At 38.4% G+C, this 18,310-nt stretch overlaps 1 protein-coding gene across 1 annotated transcript in view; it reads left to right on the top strand.

Annotated features, from left to right (window-relative positions):
• Window positions 1-18,310, top strand: part of LOC131027655 (glyoxylase I 4) — a 53,762-nt gene that overhangs the window by 11,273 nt on the left and 24,179 nt on the right. Inside the window, exons 2-4 of the mRNA XM_057957724.2 lie at window positions 1,129-1,318; window positions 9,498-9,581; window positions 9,669-9,872. Coding sequence (XP_057813707.1) covers window positions 1,129-1,318; window positions 9,498-9,581; window positions 9,669-9,872 — 478 coding nt within the window. The remainder of the gene's footprint in view (window positions 1-1,128; window positions 1,319-9,497; window positions 9,582-9,668; window positions 9,873-18,310) is intronic.

The following is an 18,310-nucleotide window of genomic DNA, read 5'->3' as shown; positions in this document are numbered from 1 at the left end:
TATTGAGATAATTTTATTTTCTTTAAACTTTCCCTCAAAATTATAAAATGTGTCCTTTTTAAAACACTTTTAGGACCTTGGGCCCAGCGATACTTCATAATTCACTTATAACCACCTTTTTTTAAATAATTAATTATAAGTCATCTTTTAAAAATATAATGTCGTTATTTTTTGACAACTTAAATTTAATTATTTAATTATTTCCATAGTTGTGAAAAAGGGGACATGGCAATAAATCATGTGTCTCAAAACCATGACTCCAAAATTAAATGTTTTATCCTAATTCACTCCAATAATTAATATTTTCTTAATGTGACACCCACATTAAATATTTATTCCAATATTTCATATGTGTCTGCAAGAATGCCTAACCATGTGGTATCCACATCTAGATGCACCGCAATAAAATAATTATTTTTTATATTAGTAATTATGCAAGGTGCACAACACACCTTTCAGATCAAGGATCTCTCAAATGGATGGAATAACTCATGATAGAGATTCTTCTCTTCTTCCTGTTGGAGTTGCCTTAGTTGGCTGCTTTTGTTTTGTATGGACTCTTGCATTGGTCTTTAGTGTGTGATTTGGGTCCTGCCGTTATGTGAACTAGTGTATTATTTTTTTTATATTTTAACATAGAAAGTGCAGTATTCATCATAGAAATGACTATAATAGTATTTTCTGTTGAAATATTCCCAGATTCCTGATTCAATTCTTCATATTTGATTTGTATGATAGGATAATATACACATAGGATTGATTGCTAAAATACATGCCCGTGGTTTATGGATTTCCTTATGGTTCAAGACCACGTGCAGAGTTACCTGAATGTTTATCATTGCTGATTTGCTTATTTTTTTTGTGCATTTCAAACCTCACAAAAATGTTCTCATACAAACTTTGCCTATGTCTGATCAAGAGTTAAAATTCAGTTTGTAATTGATGTCCATTGAATGATATAGTTAATGGATTGAAATCAGGGTAAACATCATGGAAAGCATTCGACATCTTTGACATTGTCTTCTTATAGTTTGATGTTTAGGCTTGTTACTCTTGTCAGCAAAACTTCTATTTTTAATGTGATTATGAGGAACGTCTGATGTAAGCATCAACCTGTGTCCTTGATAGGAAAATCATGCATTTCACAGATCCTATTTGAGGCAGACTGTTTTCAGTAACCAATTTCTAAGAAGCAGGCTAAAGTTGAATGAAAGGCACCAGCCTGCAAAACACTCATACATGCAGGAGTTAATCACAAAGGCATCAACTACAAATAATCTTGTCATTGATGAAGAAAGTGCTAATGATGCTAAAAATGGTATAAACTTTTCTTTTCGTTTCTTAGCATTTACGTTTGTTTGAAAGGAATGTGGTCCTGTTATTATACACAATTTTTATAGTAACTTGTATCATGATAAAACAATTTTTGTAAGATGCTAAAGTGTTGACACTTGACACCATAGAAAATAATAAGTTAAAGCTTAGCATAAAGCAAATTAGAACAATGATTCAACAAAAGAAGTTTATCATTAATCTGATCATGGAGTTTAAAGCATAGTGATGGCCAATATCAAAGTTACAGGAAGCTAATAGATACTTGAGTGAAGGTAACACATTACTAATATCTGTTTCAAAGACTAAAATAACTTAGCAGTTGTCTCAAAAGTGGCAGCGCAGAAACAAAGACAATAAAATATCATGCAGGAATAGAATTCTTTCAATCTTGAGTTAAAAAAATCAAAGTGAGCCGTTTGCCATATGATCCTAACAGGTTTGGATTGTGGGGGTACAGTCTAGCATCCACATTGATTCTTAAAGTCAGGTTTGGTGGGCTTGAGCTGGAATGACCTTAACTAACAAGTGGTTTCGGGGAGAGGCAAGGAAACTATAAACCCTACTCACAAAGTGGCTTGCAATAAACGTCATCCAACCTAGTGTTTAACCTCTCAAATTTTGACGGAGCTATTGCTTAGATCTCTACAGAAGCCTTCATTTGCAAATTTATGCATTTTTAGCTGTCCATTTAATATATGATGCATTATTCTTTGAAATTGGAGAGATCTTCCCAAAAAGCTCTTTCTTCTTGTAGCTATGTTTTTTGCAGATATGGATGCCAGCTTTCACCAGGTCTCTTGCTGATCTGAAAACTTGGTTCAGTTTAATGATATCAAGTTTCCACAATCCATAGTGAATTAATGTAGTTGTTTTTGGATTAGATTGTTAGGATCTGTAAGGTTTTCAGTCAGGCATGACTGTAGTAAGTTTGTTGCAGTTGTCTAGAAGGTTTATGTGCAAAATCTTAGATGCTGCTTAAGTGAATGCCTTTGTAGCATATGATATTCTCTTGGCTGTGCAATCAATCTTTTGTGTCAGAAGTTAGACGGAATGTGCAATGAGTGTTTGTTTAAGATTAGGATCTCTTGGATCATAGTGATGGTTCAGAACATCATTATAATGTGTATGAAGTCTGTAATCTTTATTTGTGCTTGTTGTAGATCAATTTTATGCATAAAACAACAGCTGGGGGGTTGTTTAAGTAGAATAATACAAAGGGACATTTTTGTCTCTTATTGGAGTGGCTGATTGACAACCTTCAATTTAGCTGAATTTTGTCTTCATTTTGGGCATCAGTTAGGGCAGTTCCAATTTTTCCTTTCTTAGCAGACTCTTTTATTTTGCTGGCAACTGATTGTTTGGACCATGAATTTTCATTTGCCTTAATTGGTGGCTGTTATAGTGTGTGTGTTGGCCATTTCATAATTGCATGGGCTGTTTGGGCAAGCTAAGAAGTGATACTAGATGGTGTCACGGTGGTTACATGGTGGTCATTGCCATATGTGGCAACTGATCACCTTCAAAACAACAGTGCTAGGACAACTGGGAATGCCATGCGATGGGGAATCTCCATTGCAAGACATGACTATTAGGGGATTTGAGGCTGAGAAATGGACAGTTCTAAGGCTGGTTGGCTTGAGAGAGCACATTCTCAAACTAGTTAAAGAGAGAGAAGTGCAGGGTTGTGTTGCATAGGGATAGGATAAAGTAGGAGACTCTGAATAGCTAGGACAGCTTTGGTTCAGCCATCAACGGCATTTAATCTCTATTGAACCACACGAATCATTGTAATGGCCCTTATGAGATTTTTACCTAATGGGATTTTCTTGAAACGATTTGTGCTGTTGTGTGCTTATTGTTTGCTTGTGCCATGACTAGTCACTTATTTCCTTCTATTATCTTTAATTTGATGATTTTATAAGTTAATTGACTATAGGACAATGTTAAAGAGAAGTAGGAGTAGAGCTAGCTTAAATATCTATTGTTAATGTGACACTAAGGTTATCAACCCAATGATTTATGGATCAAGTGTATTAGAGCCTAACTTTCCTTTTGAGTAATAGGTGTTAGAGGGAGTTTGAATAATTTTAGATTGTCAATATTATGACTTTATAGGCTTCTTCCCAACATGAGATCAGGTGGAAATAGTAGTATAGTGCCTTTTGAACCCAAGAATGAACCTAGGGAGTTGTTAAGAAGAGCGAGATCAGCAAAAATGGAAAGAGAGGAAGATGGATAAGCCTTATTTCAGAGGTTGGAAGTAGACTTGGCTAGGATATTTGTGGTTGAGCAAAAGCTAGTGAAATGTCCCCCACTATTTTTTTTCAAATTTTTAACACCATAAATTCACCCATTAGTGTTAGCATGAGAAAATATGGAGAGCAATACATATTGGCGGTTGGACCAGCCACTTCCACTTTTCAGTGGGATAAAGAAATACTGGAATTTAACAACTATTTGGTGGTTTAACCAGCCAATTATAAATCCAAGAAAACTGAAGTAAATAAGACAATCACTCAACCACTTATTCAACGGGAGGACTGGAAATAACAAACTATCTACTTAACCACTTATTCAGCGGGAGGACAGGAGTACAATGAAATAAAGATAGGCGGCGAAGTCAGCCTCTTCCACTTATTTAGTGGAGGATGTGAAACAATTCAGAATTAAGTTTGCTGTTAGTAACTTAGTACTACTAATCAGTGTTACAATACATAACATGTAAGGCAAATCAAGAGATATCGCTGTCCAACAACTGCAAATAATGTTCAATAGACTCCACAAGTTCCAAGAGACTCTCTACGCAAGAAACAACCCTTAAACTCCAAAACTCTAAATCTGATGTACTTCATCAGCAGACTGAAAAACACAGATCAGCAACATAAAAACCTACTGAAATGCTCATAACTCCTCCAAAACTCAACGGAAAGACTTTGAAACTAAATGCAAATTTATTCTAGAGAGGAGGTGTCCAGGCCAAGACCAACAACCAGCTGCAAACTTGATCAGAACATTAATGCACGCCTTCCAAGACAACTTCAAAGATGGTACGGTCTAGTTAGAAGGGCGATTTGCAATATAAAATCCAAAACTTCGAATTAGCCTCTAAAAATTGGCATAAGGGATCGCCTAGGCCTAAGGAAAATAAAGAGAGAATACCCAGATGCAACAAAAATTCCCCCTTAGACTTATGATGGAAAAACCACTTCAGCTCTATAATCAACCTGCAACCTGAAAACTCACAAACACCCCAAAACACATTAGGAAACATCAAATGTCACTACTACAATGAACTCCATTTGTTCTTCAGTGTAAAGAACAGTCTCACAATCTCAACTAGTTGCTATCTTTCAAGCAAGAAGCCAAGAACTAGCTAGGAAGTATGCCTCCCTTGAAGCAATCAATTAGAATTTTGGCAGCACTTCATTGCAAATAGTCATGGATGTCCAAATGAGGAGTAGAGCCTTGTATTTATAGAGAAATCTCTTCAAATTCAAATTCAACTCCCTCTAAATTGACATGAAATGAAATGAAGTCAAATGCTACCTTGGACGCCCAAAGCAATATAATATTTGCCTTTATTTTAAATCATATATTCCTCCAAAAGGGACGCCAAAATCAACTATTGCTTGGACACTTAAAAGGTTATAATCTTTAAATGAAAAATCTCCAAAATGGACGCCCACCTTATGTCTTGAAAATGATACTTTATCACCAAGTCGTCCCCTTAAGTCATTACTAGGAATACATAAGTCACATGCCTAGGCCAAGGTGGGGGGGGACATTAAAATATTAAAAATATTTTTTTTACCAAGCATTGAACAACTACCAAAAAGAGCTGGAGGCCAAATGTACTAGAAACTGCACTACTAGAAATAACCTCTGAACTAGACCACTGAAACCTGCCAAAAATAGCACTTACTATTAATAGCATACTGCTAAAAATAGTAAGTGTTTCCAAAGTGATTTTAACCACATTTTGAGCAGCCGTCACAACTTAGTAAAAATAGTAAGTCCGGAAAAGTCTTCGGATCCATTTGCATGCCACACCATCACGAAGCTCTCTAAAAACCTAGAAAAACCCAGAGAAATGAGCTGTCCTCGCCCCCACTTACTAAAAATAGTAAGTTTACCAAACTCCACTACTTGCTATGCATGTACCATCATTGCAAAGCTCCCTGAAAAACCCAGAAAGAATCCAAAGTCAAAACTGTAAAACTTCAACATGCAAGCCACCAAAACACCGAAACATTCTCCTAGAAGTAGGAAACCCTAATTTCTGCTCCCTGACTAGCCTATGGGTCTCCAGAATAGGCTAACGGCCAACTGAACTGATTATTGCTGAGAAGGGGACATTACAGCTAGTTAGGTTGGAAAGCATGATTGTTATTGAATACACCAAGATGAAGGTGAGGATGAGAAAGCAGGTGTTATACAAGAAGACAAGCCAAAACCTAATAGGTTCTTCAAAGTGGAGGCAAAAAATTGATATCCAACCTTATGATGGAGAACTCAAGAACTCAAGAAGACTACACAATTTATGTGGAAACCCTTACAAGAGAAAAACATTTCTTATCTAAACTAGTCTTACAACTTCATAGGCTTCAACTCATAGGACACACTACTGGAGACACCAATCCCCATTATTGAACACCAACCCAACAAGAGACATTGATCTCTTCTGTAGAGAGGCACCAACCTCTAACACAACAAAACTTTTATCTTCTTAATATTGCTTCTTCAAAGCTTGAGAGTCTACTTCATAAAATCTGCTGTACATCTGCTCTAAAGTCTGCTCTCAGGTCTGCTCCAAATCTGCTACAGATTACCTCCAAAAATCTCCTATAAGACTGCTCTTAAGTCTGCTCCAAATCTGCTACACATCACCTTGAAAAATCTGCTTTAAAACTCCTTGAAAGGTCTGCTATGAATCTGCCTTAAATCACCTTAAAGATCTGCCTTAAATCAACTTGAAGGTCTGCTACAAATTTGCCTTAAGTCACCTTGAAGGTCTGCCTTAAATCTGTTCTTAGGTCTGTTCCATATCTGTTATAAAACACCTCCAAAAGTCTGCTGTAAATCTCCTTGAAAGGTTTGCTACAAATTTCCTGATTGGAGATTTAGCCTCTTTTAGGAACAAGTTGCAGGTATTACTAGTTCCAGGAATCCTTGGAACTGCCGACAAGTTCCACTTCTTCCTGAAAGCGCTGACAAGTATTAGGATCAGAGGAATGGCTAGTTCTTGGAACATCGAAACTCTCCAATAAGCTCTCGGTTCCTAATAAAGCCCTGACGAATAGCATGGTTACTATCATGGTAAACACCCTCGACAAAACGGAAGGAAGAACTTAAATGTTAAAATTTTAATGGTTCCTATTGGGATGGGAACCTTCAATAGAAGGAAAAGTTCCTAGTGTCTACCATAGCTTTGCCAAAGTCATTAAAGATATGGAAGAGCAGGTAGTTCCTAATAAGATTAAGATCTCCAATCAAAAGGTCAGAAATTTAACCTGATAGAAGCAAAGGTTACCAAGTAACTTGAATCGTTGATAGAAGGAAAGGCGGCATTTCGAAGAAGTCATGAAACCTCTACACGTGAAGATAGTGTTTGGGTTCCTGATGAAGCCTGAAACCCTGACAAAACAAACCAGAAGACATTTTTGAAGGTTGGTTTGTAGGTTTTGAAATTGCTGAAATGGAAAAATCTTAAAGGAAGAACCTCTTTTGGCAAGTTCGATGGTTCATGAACTCACCAAAATGCCAAAAGGGTTCAAAAGTTACTTAAAATGCCAATACACCGGAACTTCAATTTGGCAAGAACTCATTTGTTAAAAGGACACCAGAAGAGTCCTCAGGATGAAATGAAAGTTCTTGCAAGTGTTGATGGGATGAAATGATTGATTGATGGAACGATAGCGTTCCGAGCGTGAAAGCACAGACAGAGACATTCAAGCATTTTGAGATATTTCTACATGTCGACATGTGGCAAGAGGAGATCAAAAGGTTTTTGATTGCTTAGTTTCCCATAACTGATGGCAAGCAGCTCAACTTCCTATTGGGCAAAGTATAAAAGGAAATATGCCACAGTTAGGGTCTTTTGGACTGAATGAGAGGTGGGGAACAGAGAATAAAAATGCTGAAGGAAAACAGCTGCTAGAAAGATTAGAGGCCGCCATACACAGAGATTCAAGAAAAGAAGGACAGGAATGGGAGATGTTGCTAGAGAAGAGTGCTGATGTTAGGAAGATGCCAAAGAAGCCGCCATACACAGAGATTCAAGAAAAGAAGGACAGGAATGGGAGATGTTGCTAGAGAAGAGTGCTGATGTTAGGAAGATGCCAAAGAAGAAGACTTTTGGTTCTGTAACAGAATCATTTTTGTAATTTGTAATTTTGAAATCAATGAATGTAATTTACGTGTTTTGTCTTATAATTGTGTACTTCCATTCTTTGTTGTGCCTGTGAGAATGAGCTGCTTGGTAAGAGACCCCAATCGCATCTGCATCAAAATCAATTTAACAAGCTATTCCCTTCTTTGTGGCCACAAAGAATATACTTTATGCTCCTAATTTAGTGAATTCATACAAACACACTCTCTCAATAAACATTGCAGTGGACTTCTACCTTCAATTGCCACCAATTCTAAAACTTCGCTTGATAGATATGCATTTTCAAGTGATCTCCTCTCTCTTATCATCGAAGTACAGTTCTTGAAGATTTTCCATAGATCTCCATTGGTGTCTTAGCTTAACTAATAGGCGCATACTTGTGTTTAAGGAGAAACACATGAATCAACAAGAGGCAATGGAACATTTTCCATGTGAAAAAATTGAAGGAGAACCATTTCAAGTCCCCAGATAAGTATCCGGTTAAACTGTTGTGTCCTGTATGCAATGTTTTCAGCTGCTGTCAAGCTTGTTGTCTGCACAGAGTCCTGTGATGAAAAGCTCAACAATAGTCAAGTACATCATCTGCAGTTTTCCCCCTCTCCATCTTACCTCTTCTGCATTTGACTCTGCCAAGGCATCCACTTACAGTTTGAGTGATTGTTCAGTCAACTGATAAATCTGAACGTTTTCAGAACAATAGACACCCTACGAAGTTATTTCTAAATTCATCAGGTGGAACCTCTTTCCTTTTCTTATTGCACAATATCTGTGATGGCAATATCCCAGATGAAGCTGAAATTATCTGCCACCTAATCTTCTCTGCTTTGATTTGCATCTATTTGAGTAATCTCCCTACTCATGAATGATTGTGTTCTATCTGCATGGATATCAGTCATCCATGTTTCAGTGATTACTTACACCAGAAGGCTATCACATGACCGGATTAGTCCAATGTCTATGTATTGTGCAGATGACACCAGAACATAACACCCAAAAACTTCAATAGAAACTTATTCTAGAACACAAAGCAGAAAAACTATCTGCAAAATACACAGTAGATGTATTCCATAAGACAGGATCAATTCGTATATCAAGATTCAAAACTAATTTGTGGAAATGGCATTGTTTTCATTATGATTATCTATCAGGTACAAATTCCCTCAATTCATGGACAATATGATACAATGAGAATACAAGAATTTTTTCGAGAGGAGTGTTCAAGGATAAACATATAGGCATGCCTGTGATAAGTATGTTGGTTGGCAGCAAGCGCTTGAACATTTAATATCCAATAACCCAGCCACCCAAAAATTAAATTCATTACATGTATTTTACTTAGCAACTAATTTTAGGTCCAAACCATTGCTGTTGGTTTTTGTCAAGATAAAAAGATGTCTTATTTATATACTCACCTAATGGTGGTACAAGAGCCCTACAGTCTTGCTTCTATGGTAGCTAAATATTTGGTATTAAGAAGCATCTTTTCTCAGATCAATTACCTCTTTCCCGTTGAGAAAGTTTTCCAGTATTAGTATAGAGTTGTTGAGAGAAACTGGGCATCTCATAATTGTATAATTTGGATGCATGTGTTACAAAACAGATCATAGAAAAGCACATGATATTTATAGAAAAAGCTAAGATCCTCTTTGTAGTATGGTACAATTGAGAATTTGTTGTGTTTGAAAGACTTTAGACTGTCTGACTGAGGCTATTATTTTCATCGGAATCATTACAATGTTTTTTTTTTTAATTTCTGATAATGTGATCAAAATAGGTATTGGAGTTGTAAGCATTCATCATGTGGGAATACTATGCAGCAACCTAAAAAAATCCCTTGCATTCTACCAGGGTCTTTTAGGTATGTTGCATCCTTGATGATCAAACCAAGTTTTCAGTTTCTTGATTTTCATTGTTTGAGTTTCTGATGAATAATCAACATATGCAGGTTTAGAAATTAATGAAGCAAGGCCAAACAACAAACTCCCTTATGGAGGGAAATGGTTATGGGTCGGTTCTGAGATGATTCATTTGATGGAGCTTCCAAATCCAGATCCTGTAACTGGACGACCTGAACATGGGGGACGCGATCGTCATGTTTGCATTGCAATTGAAAATGTGAACAAGCTGAAGTCTATTTTTGATAAAGAAGGTAAATTGATTCATTTCCATTGAGTGTTTATCTGCAAATAATCAGTTTTGGATTCATAGTTTGTTTTGCAAATACTGTAAGAACTACAATTTATGAAGAAATCTCAATATAATCTTCTTTTTAGCATTTGAATTCTGGGACATCTCAATTGCTTGCCTTTAAAAAACAACTTATATGCTCTTATAAATTGAGTAAAGTGCTAGTAAAAATCATTATATTGAACTAGCACATTAAAAATTCAAAAGCCTAGTGTCAAGGGATTAATCAGAAAATTTAAGGGCCTATGAGTAATTGGAAAGCAGATCTAACCTTAAAAAAGTGGATACATAGGATAGTCTGGCAAAGAAGGCAAATTGAAATTTATTTTCACAATTGCATGCCTAGTGAAAAACTGCAATCTTCTTTCACATTCGCAAGACACCTAAATTACTTTTCATGTTATGTATAGTTATACATCTAATACAATATATTTCGACTGAGATTTGCGAGTTTATTGCTTTATAAGAATTAATTTTGACCATCAGAATGACATGATAGCTGAAGTAATTCTCCACAACAAACAACAGCTTTCTGCAAAAAGGGCCTTCGATGCCTCAAATATCGCAACAGCTGATTTGTTTCAATACAAAAAGGTGGGACACACCAATATCTGGGCACAAGTTTGATGAAGAGGTGGATGATTGGAATTGGAATCCATTTCATATTGATTGAAAAAACATGGCCACCCTACTGACCAACTGGCAAAATGCTCTTGTTCTCATATATGCCTTGGCCTCTATAGATATGCTTTTTATGTCCTCAAGCTGATTGTAAAAATTAAAAATAAGGTTGAAACAGTGATGTCCTAAGTATGCTCATTCTCTAAGTTGTTGACTTTGAAGAGCACAAAGGCAATACTTGTGGGGGGGGGTGTGAATCAGTATTGCAGATTTTTAAACTTTTTAAAACTTGAAACCACATAAAACATGAAAAAGCAAACATCAAAACACATACACCAGATTTCTCGTGGAAAACCCTTTTGGGCAAAAAACCACGGCATCAAATAGCTTACATTACCATAACCGGGCACCAAACCACAAAGATCATAAATACTCAGAGAGCACCAACCCTTTTCGAAGCACCAACTCCGAATGCTGAAGCATCAACTCCAGTCAGCTAAGGCACCAACCCCAACTCAAACAGTAAAAATTTAGAACACACAACACTACTCAACAACCCTTAATCTTCACTCAAAATGCAGCTCCAAGAATAATAAAATATCCCTTTTCTCAGAGACTCTGCAAGTCTGAACAAAAAACACAATACCAAGAATGGCAATAATAATGAAGCAGCTCACCATGAAATCAACATGAATTTCACATTATCTGCCCGGATATACTCTGAAATAAATAACACTACTCTTAGAATATTGCTCGTCTTCTTTTAACACATCATGCACAGCCAACTGCCACACCATTATCCAGTCACAATTTTAAGTGACTCAGCGTTTCCTTTTTAACATCACTTGCCCAGAAAGAACCCGATAAATTTCCTTTTTCAGAATGACATCCTTAAAACCATTAATACCTTTCAGAACATACTCTTTCAGTAAAACTGAACAACTCAATATTAATACCTCCTTACAAGCTCGACTCAATGCTATCCAACATACTACCTTTTAATGAATCACATCCTTCTCTAAATTTAAAACAAAGACACTGCCTTTTAAAGACGTTGCAATCACAGACATCAACTCTCAATACCATCAATCTCGATACTATGAGACAGTATGTTTCTGCTCTATATTCAGTTCTATGTACTAGTGCGATATATTTTCACCTATAGTTACACCATAAAAGACCTGTCCACTCTACACAGCCATCATCATTAATTAAAAAAACATTTTTACAGAACTGTTCAACACACCCCGGTAACATCCGCAACTTTTTCCTTTAAATTCATTCACACCACAATCAGAAATTAACGCACCCATCTATCCATCATAGCAAAGACTTTTTCAAACGCCCAGTCATTAATTTCAACAAAAACGCCCAGCTCTCCTGCCTTCTTGAAGACTCGATTCCTTTTTATTCAAAAACGCCACCCATCACTTCCAAAAAAAATAAATCTGCATAACACATCTCTGACACCGCTCGTACAAGTAGGTAAAAAACGCACAATCATCATACTTCAATTATTATTTTTTATAGCCACGTCACTTGCCAAAAAAAAAACTTCTTAAAATTGTTCCATGTTCTCATATTAAACCGCGGCTGCGTTTTCCTTTCAATCAACCTACGATTCCCCATAAATTCAAGGCATTACAAACAAACTGCCATGCACTAAAAAGATAAAGGAATAAATATTCAACTCCAAGAAGAATAATACCAAGATGATTCCATCATTAAATATTCTGAAGCCGTTGGTCCAAGAATGGGGAGAATGAATAAAGTCCATTTCATATAGAGTTGTCACTAATTAAGAAAACCTTACCTTCATCTTCCACGCAGCTATAGAATAATGTCTTCACCTTCACCAAATATTCGATGCAATAGATATGTTAAAATGCTGACATGGAAAACTGACTAAGTAGCTGGCACAAAATCTGACTAAGCAAGCAAGCAAGCAAGCAAGCAATTGACAAGCAGATGAAGCAAGTCAAGCATTTCAAGCAGATGAAGCAGGTTAAGCATTTCAAGCAGCTGAAGCAGGTCAAGCACCTCAAGCAGCTGAAGCAGGTCAATCATCTCAAGCAGCTCAAGCAGCTCAACCAAAATTAATAAGATCTAATGAATAATCAGCAGCTCGAAAAACATTTAAAACTTAATCCAATATTACTTTGAGTAATCCTCTAGCTTGAACAAGCAATTGACAAGCAGATGAAGCAAGTCAAGCATTTCAAGCAGATGAAGCAGGTTAAGCATTTCAAGCAGCTGAAGCAGGTCAAGCACCTCAAGCAGCTGAAGCAGGTCAATCATCTCAAGCAGCTCAAGCAGCTCAACCAAAATTAATAAGATCTAATGAATAATCAGCAGCTCGAAAAACATTTAAAACTTAATCCAATATTACTTTGAGTAATCCTCTAGCTTGAATAACATAGGCTTGACAAAAAACCACTTGACATCAATGACAAAATGTCTAACAGACTCTAGTACGAGATTGAGTATGGTACGGGTAAGGGGTTCTGGTACATCAGTGCAATTTTTTTTTTCCTTGTGTATGATACATTTGGGTATGGCTGTAAATATATACGCAAAAAATATATTTACAAAATTGTAAATACATTGGATAGCATGATAATTCATCACTGATCAATGATAGTGATAAAGATAAATGTAAATTGCTAATTCAAATTTTCAATATTATGTCACATATGAAATAGGTTTGGGACGATTCAAATGAAAATCATTAAATTTACAAAATTTTAAATTAATACAATAAAAAACTTATATAATTGTCTTCAACCTTCATTGAAAGGATCTAGATCAAAGTCATTGTTTATCTCAACACAATTTGAACCATAAGTAAATGGAGAGCTATTCCTACTAGGTGCATCGTGTGTAAGAGTCTCATCATCATCTATATTGACTCTAGCAAGATTTGCAATAGATGCATCCAAGTTGGTACACTCAGGGGCTATGTACCAATGCTTTGTTGCCCCTTGTAGTCATTTTGCTTATGTGATAGAAGATGCAAGTTGGAATTGACATAAACGAAGTCTTCTCTTTTTGCAGCCAACCGGTTATAATTCATTGAGCGGATAAAGGAGTATGTACACCAATTCCATTCAGCCAAAGAACTTGCAACCTATTGAAATTGGAGAGAAAACCAATACAACTTAAATACAAAATGCCAAAGAAACTAAAGAATGGTAAGTATTAAAGTTTACAAATGTTAAAAAAAATAACTTGTAATAAAATCTTGATTGCAAGAGGCTGGACAAACATATAATTTTTTCCATAGAGGTACCACCATGTACGAGTGTCTTCTTTGTATTGGTCTCATACTATGATCTTGTTCTAGAATGAACCTGCCAAACTCTTTCCTAACATTATCCACCACTGTTTTGCCCCCGTGGGGTGTGTGTGCATTCAGTGCATAACAATACAGAGATATAGGAAATGTAACAGTACGCGAAGATGCAAGTAAGAAGAACTCATATGTCTATATTCATTGATTCCAAAATGCTAGTACATTCAAAACATAGTTTCCTTCAGCAATATCCACACACTGAAATAGAGACCCAAGTACATATATATAGGTGTCGGTACAGGTTGCCCGATGCCAACTACCGGCAACCGTCAAATAACCACCGACCCCTAACACACTTAACATTCTAGTTACGACATGACATAATTACCCGACAACATCATCCCCCCAAAAAAGGAGGTCATCTTTGGACGACATACAAACAAAATGGGGAATGACACCAAGACAAACAAGAAAAATCAAAGCTGAGGGGGTACAGAGGGCGTCCTTGATGAAGAAGGGGCCGACGGTGCTGCTGCTGCCAACTGCTCCCTCAGCTAGTGGATGTGTTGTGTCCTATGCCTCAGATCTCGCTCAACCACCAACTGCCTCTCCCTGGATTTCTTCACCATAAAAACTGCTTCCATGAGCTCCTTCTGCTTTCCGTCCAACTCCTCTAGGGTAGATGTGAGACGGGTTTGCTGTCTGCTCTGCCACCTCCTGTGCTCGCCCTACCGTCTCTCGGTCCAATTTTGCCTTGGCATGAGCCAACTCCTCCAGATTGGTCGCTCGGACCCTTTGCTGTGCCAACTTCATCTCCCTCATGTGCAGGCGAGTGACTAGCTCCTCGTGAGCTGTGATGGCTGCCACTCGCTCTGTCTCTGCTGCAAATGCACTATGCTGGGTATGCCTAAGCTGGTAGTACCTGTCCCAGAATGCTTGCTCTACCCTCTGTAGTAGCAAGTGTACTCCACTAGCCCTAGCCCCAACTGGCTCCTCGCACCTCCATTCCGCCAACATCTCTGGAGTTTCCACACCTAGCCAACCCCTGGCCTCAAAACATCTCCCAAACTCCTCAGCACACCCTCCTGTGGCAAAGGCGAGGAGATCCTCAACCGCCGGCTGCCCAAGAGTTTGCTCCTGAATAGAGGCCGCCAATCTCTGTGCACTGGCCTCTATCTTCACTGCCATTCTCTGTGTACTAGCTCCCATCTCCGCCAGAAACATCTCTATGATCCCTAGCTGGCTCTCTGTAGTGGCCATCATCTACTGCTGCATCACTCTCGTCTCCTCCCCAAACCCAACGGTGTCACCTTGCCGTCTGACTTGTGACACCCACTCCTTGCCTTTGACAAATTTGACACCTTCAAATTTGTCGGGTCCACGTCCGTATGGAAAATATGTGGCCTGATTCTTTGTGATGTCGTCACCGACACCCGACACCTCTATTGCCTGACTCCCTGCGATGGCGTCACCGACACCCAACACCTCTGTCGCATGACTCCTACGATGTCGTCACCGACACCCGACACCCCCTCGTACGACCATCACTCGACACCTCTGACACCTTCTCGTACGACCGTCACCTGACACCTGACACCTACCTGACACCTCATACAACCGTCACCCGACACCTCTGATAGATGTATGGACTTCCCCCTCCAAGTCGTGTTGCCGTACGCATCATCTCATTTGCCGCCGATGTACGGATGTATGCTCTTGTCGACCTCCTTTGTTATGCTGTACGGAAATATTGTCTGACCATACGAATTTAGTGCTCCTTCGTACGGATTTTGTCCTCAAAGTGTACGGCCCCTGCAAATTGAATTGTACATATTTGATGTCTCCGTACGACCCCTTTGTCCACTCCTTTGGTCGTACAATGCTTCTTCTCCACCGGCGGTCATACGGATTTCGACTTCGTGGCTCTCTGTTGCCACTGTACGAATTTCACCCTTCAATTACACTACTTCTGCAAATTATCTTATATGGATTTGCCTTTTCACCGTACGACTCCTCTTGATCAGTTGGTGTACAGATGTCTTGCAATTTTCTCCTCGTGCAATATACTTGCTTTCTTGCCTTTATCGTATTTTGCCGTACACACTATTGCTCCCTTACCTTTGCCATACACTAGTGTGTTTATTGTGTCTGGATCACCGTACAAATTTTTTTCCTTGTGAATTTTGCTTAGCCGTACGATAAGTTCTCCAAAATTATGATTATTATTATATATATATATATTTTTTTTTCTTTTAAAATAAAATAATTACATTGTCAAATTGGCCGGCTAGGCCCTGCCTCCGGACGAACTGAGTCATTCCGTTGCTGCCTACGGTGGTAGACTTTTAATTTCGACCTGTTCACCATCTCCTTTATTGGTTGGTCGTCCAATGTAGATAACTTAATGACTCCGTTCTTAGCTACTTCGTGAATTTTATATGGGCCCAACCATCTGACTTTGAATTTTCCAGGTTTGATCTCATTCCGCCTGTTGAACTTCAACACCCATTGACCTAGACGAAACTCCATGCGTCGGATATGCTTATCATGCCAAAATTTCTGTTGTTGTTGGGCGGCTTTGGTAGCCCATTGGGCCATCATCCTTCGTTCATCTAACTTGCCCAACGCGTACAGTTGCTCCCGCAGGCTTTCCATGTCTCCTAGCCAGTTCTCAATTGCTATCCTTAAACTCGGGACCATGAACTCTGCTGGTACAATGGCCTTCTGTCCGTACATCAACTGAAAGGGTGTCTGCCCTATTGTCGCTTTGTACGTAGTCCTGTACGCCCACATCACAGATGGTAGCTTTTCTTCCCAGTCTTCTTGTTCAACCCAACATGATTTATAGATTACCGATACCAGTATTTTATTAGTGGCCTCTGCCTGACTGTTGGCCCTGGGATAGTACGGGCTTGACAAGGAATGAAATTTTTTGAATTTCGTCGTGAGCAGCTTGACTACATGGTTCACAAAGTGCCCACCGCGATCACTCGTCAGTTGAATTGGAATGTCGTACCTTGTGATGATCTGTTCATATATGAACTTAGCCGTACTCGAAGCTGAGTTATCCGACAGTGCTTGTACTTCAGCCCACTTCGTGTTCTGCTGGCCTTCAAGGGTCCAATGAAATCCAGAGCCCAACGTTCGAACAACTCCTGGGCATGGGATGGATTGAGGGGCATAAAGTCCTGCTTCAATGGTTTTCCTGCCCTCTGGCAAGTATCACAACCCATCACCCATCCTCGCGCATCATTATACAGGGTGGGCCACCATAGTCTGGTAAGCAAGACTTCGCATGCGGTGGTGTTTGGACCCATGTGGTCTCCTGCGGGCCCTTCGTGTGCTTCCCATAGCGCCCTTCGTGTGCTTCCTGTAGCACTCTGGGAATCTCTTCTTCCATCTGTTGATGTGTCTTTTGTACACGACCAAACACAAAATAAAATACCTAAAGGTACCTTAACCTCTCTTGAATAAAGCTTCCCCGAATGCTGAAGATCTCGCAGAAGGATCAATCGGAGTAGCTCCAAGGTTCTGATTGTAGGTTCTCTACTTGTGGATAAGCTCTTGCGGTATGATGTGATTTTGCTGGAATCACAAGGGGACTTACATTCGATGACCTGAGCGTCTGATTTGCATTGGATATCAGTGGAACGTGGGTCTTTATTGATCCTTGATTTTTAAAAAAGGGAAAAAGGATACGGGTTGGAGAGGAATCTATAATTCTAACACTAAGAATGTAGGAGCAATGGATGACCTTTGATGAAACTCTAACTAAGTCTTGCTTTGACATGCTATGATCATCTCCACAAGGTTAGTGCGATCTTCTAAGGATAGCATTATGATGTTCAGATCACCCAAGCATAGACACTGTCAGGTTGATGCATATCAATGAAGAAGCGATAATTGAAGTTAAGCTTAAGTTGAATGATTCCAGTTGACTACACAAGGCAAGTTTGCAATCAACAAACTGCTAGTAGTATGGATATACAAATTTCACCGTTGATCATACAAATTCCTTCCATTCATCTAATAACATGAAATTAAATTTGAGAAGTATAGAGACCATGCAAATTGTTGAATCAACACATAGAATTCACCATTTCTTCAATGAACTTTACATGTCTTTTGCAACAATGTCTTGACAACAATCTTTGCCTTCTCTTTCTACTCTACCCTAAAAACTAATTGCTCTTGAACTACCACTACTGATTATTGACTATCTCTAACTATTCCCCGACTATTAACCTTTACAAATGAAGAGCCAGGGCTTTATATAGAGAGCCTTTTACAAATTGATGGCTCTGATTGACTTAGAATCAATGGCTAGGATTACAAGATAGAAAGCCTAATTAGGGTTTGTTATAACAAACTTCCTTAGCCAAAGAGAAAATTACATTCAATGAGTGTGGACCAATATGAAGTAGGGGTAGGTACACCGAAGTTTGTGCCATCCCTGATAAATTAGGTACATTGAATCTGGACATATT

This window comes from Cryptomeria japonica, chromosome 1, assembly GCF_030272615.1.
Source record: "Cryptomeria japonica chromosome 1, Sugi_1.0, whole genome shotgun sequence".
Taxonomy (NCBI): Eukaryota; Viridiplantae; Streptophyta; class Pinopsida; order Cupressales; family Cupressaceae; genus Cryptomeria; species Cryptomeria japonica.
This window is presented reverse-complemented; position numbering and strand designations above follow the sequence as displayed.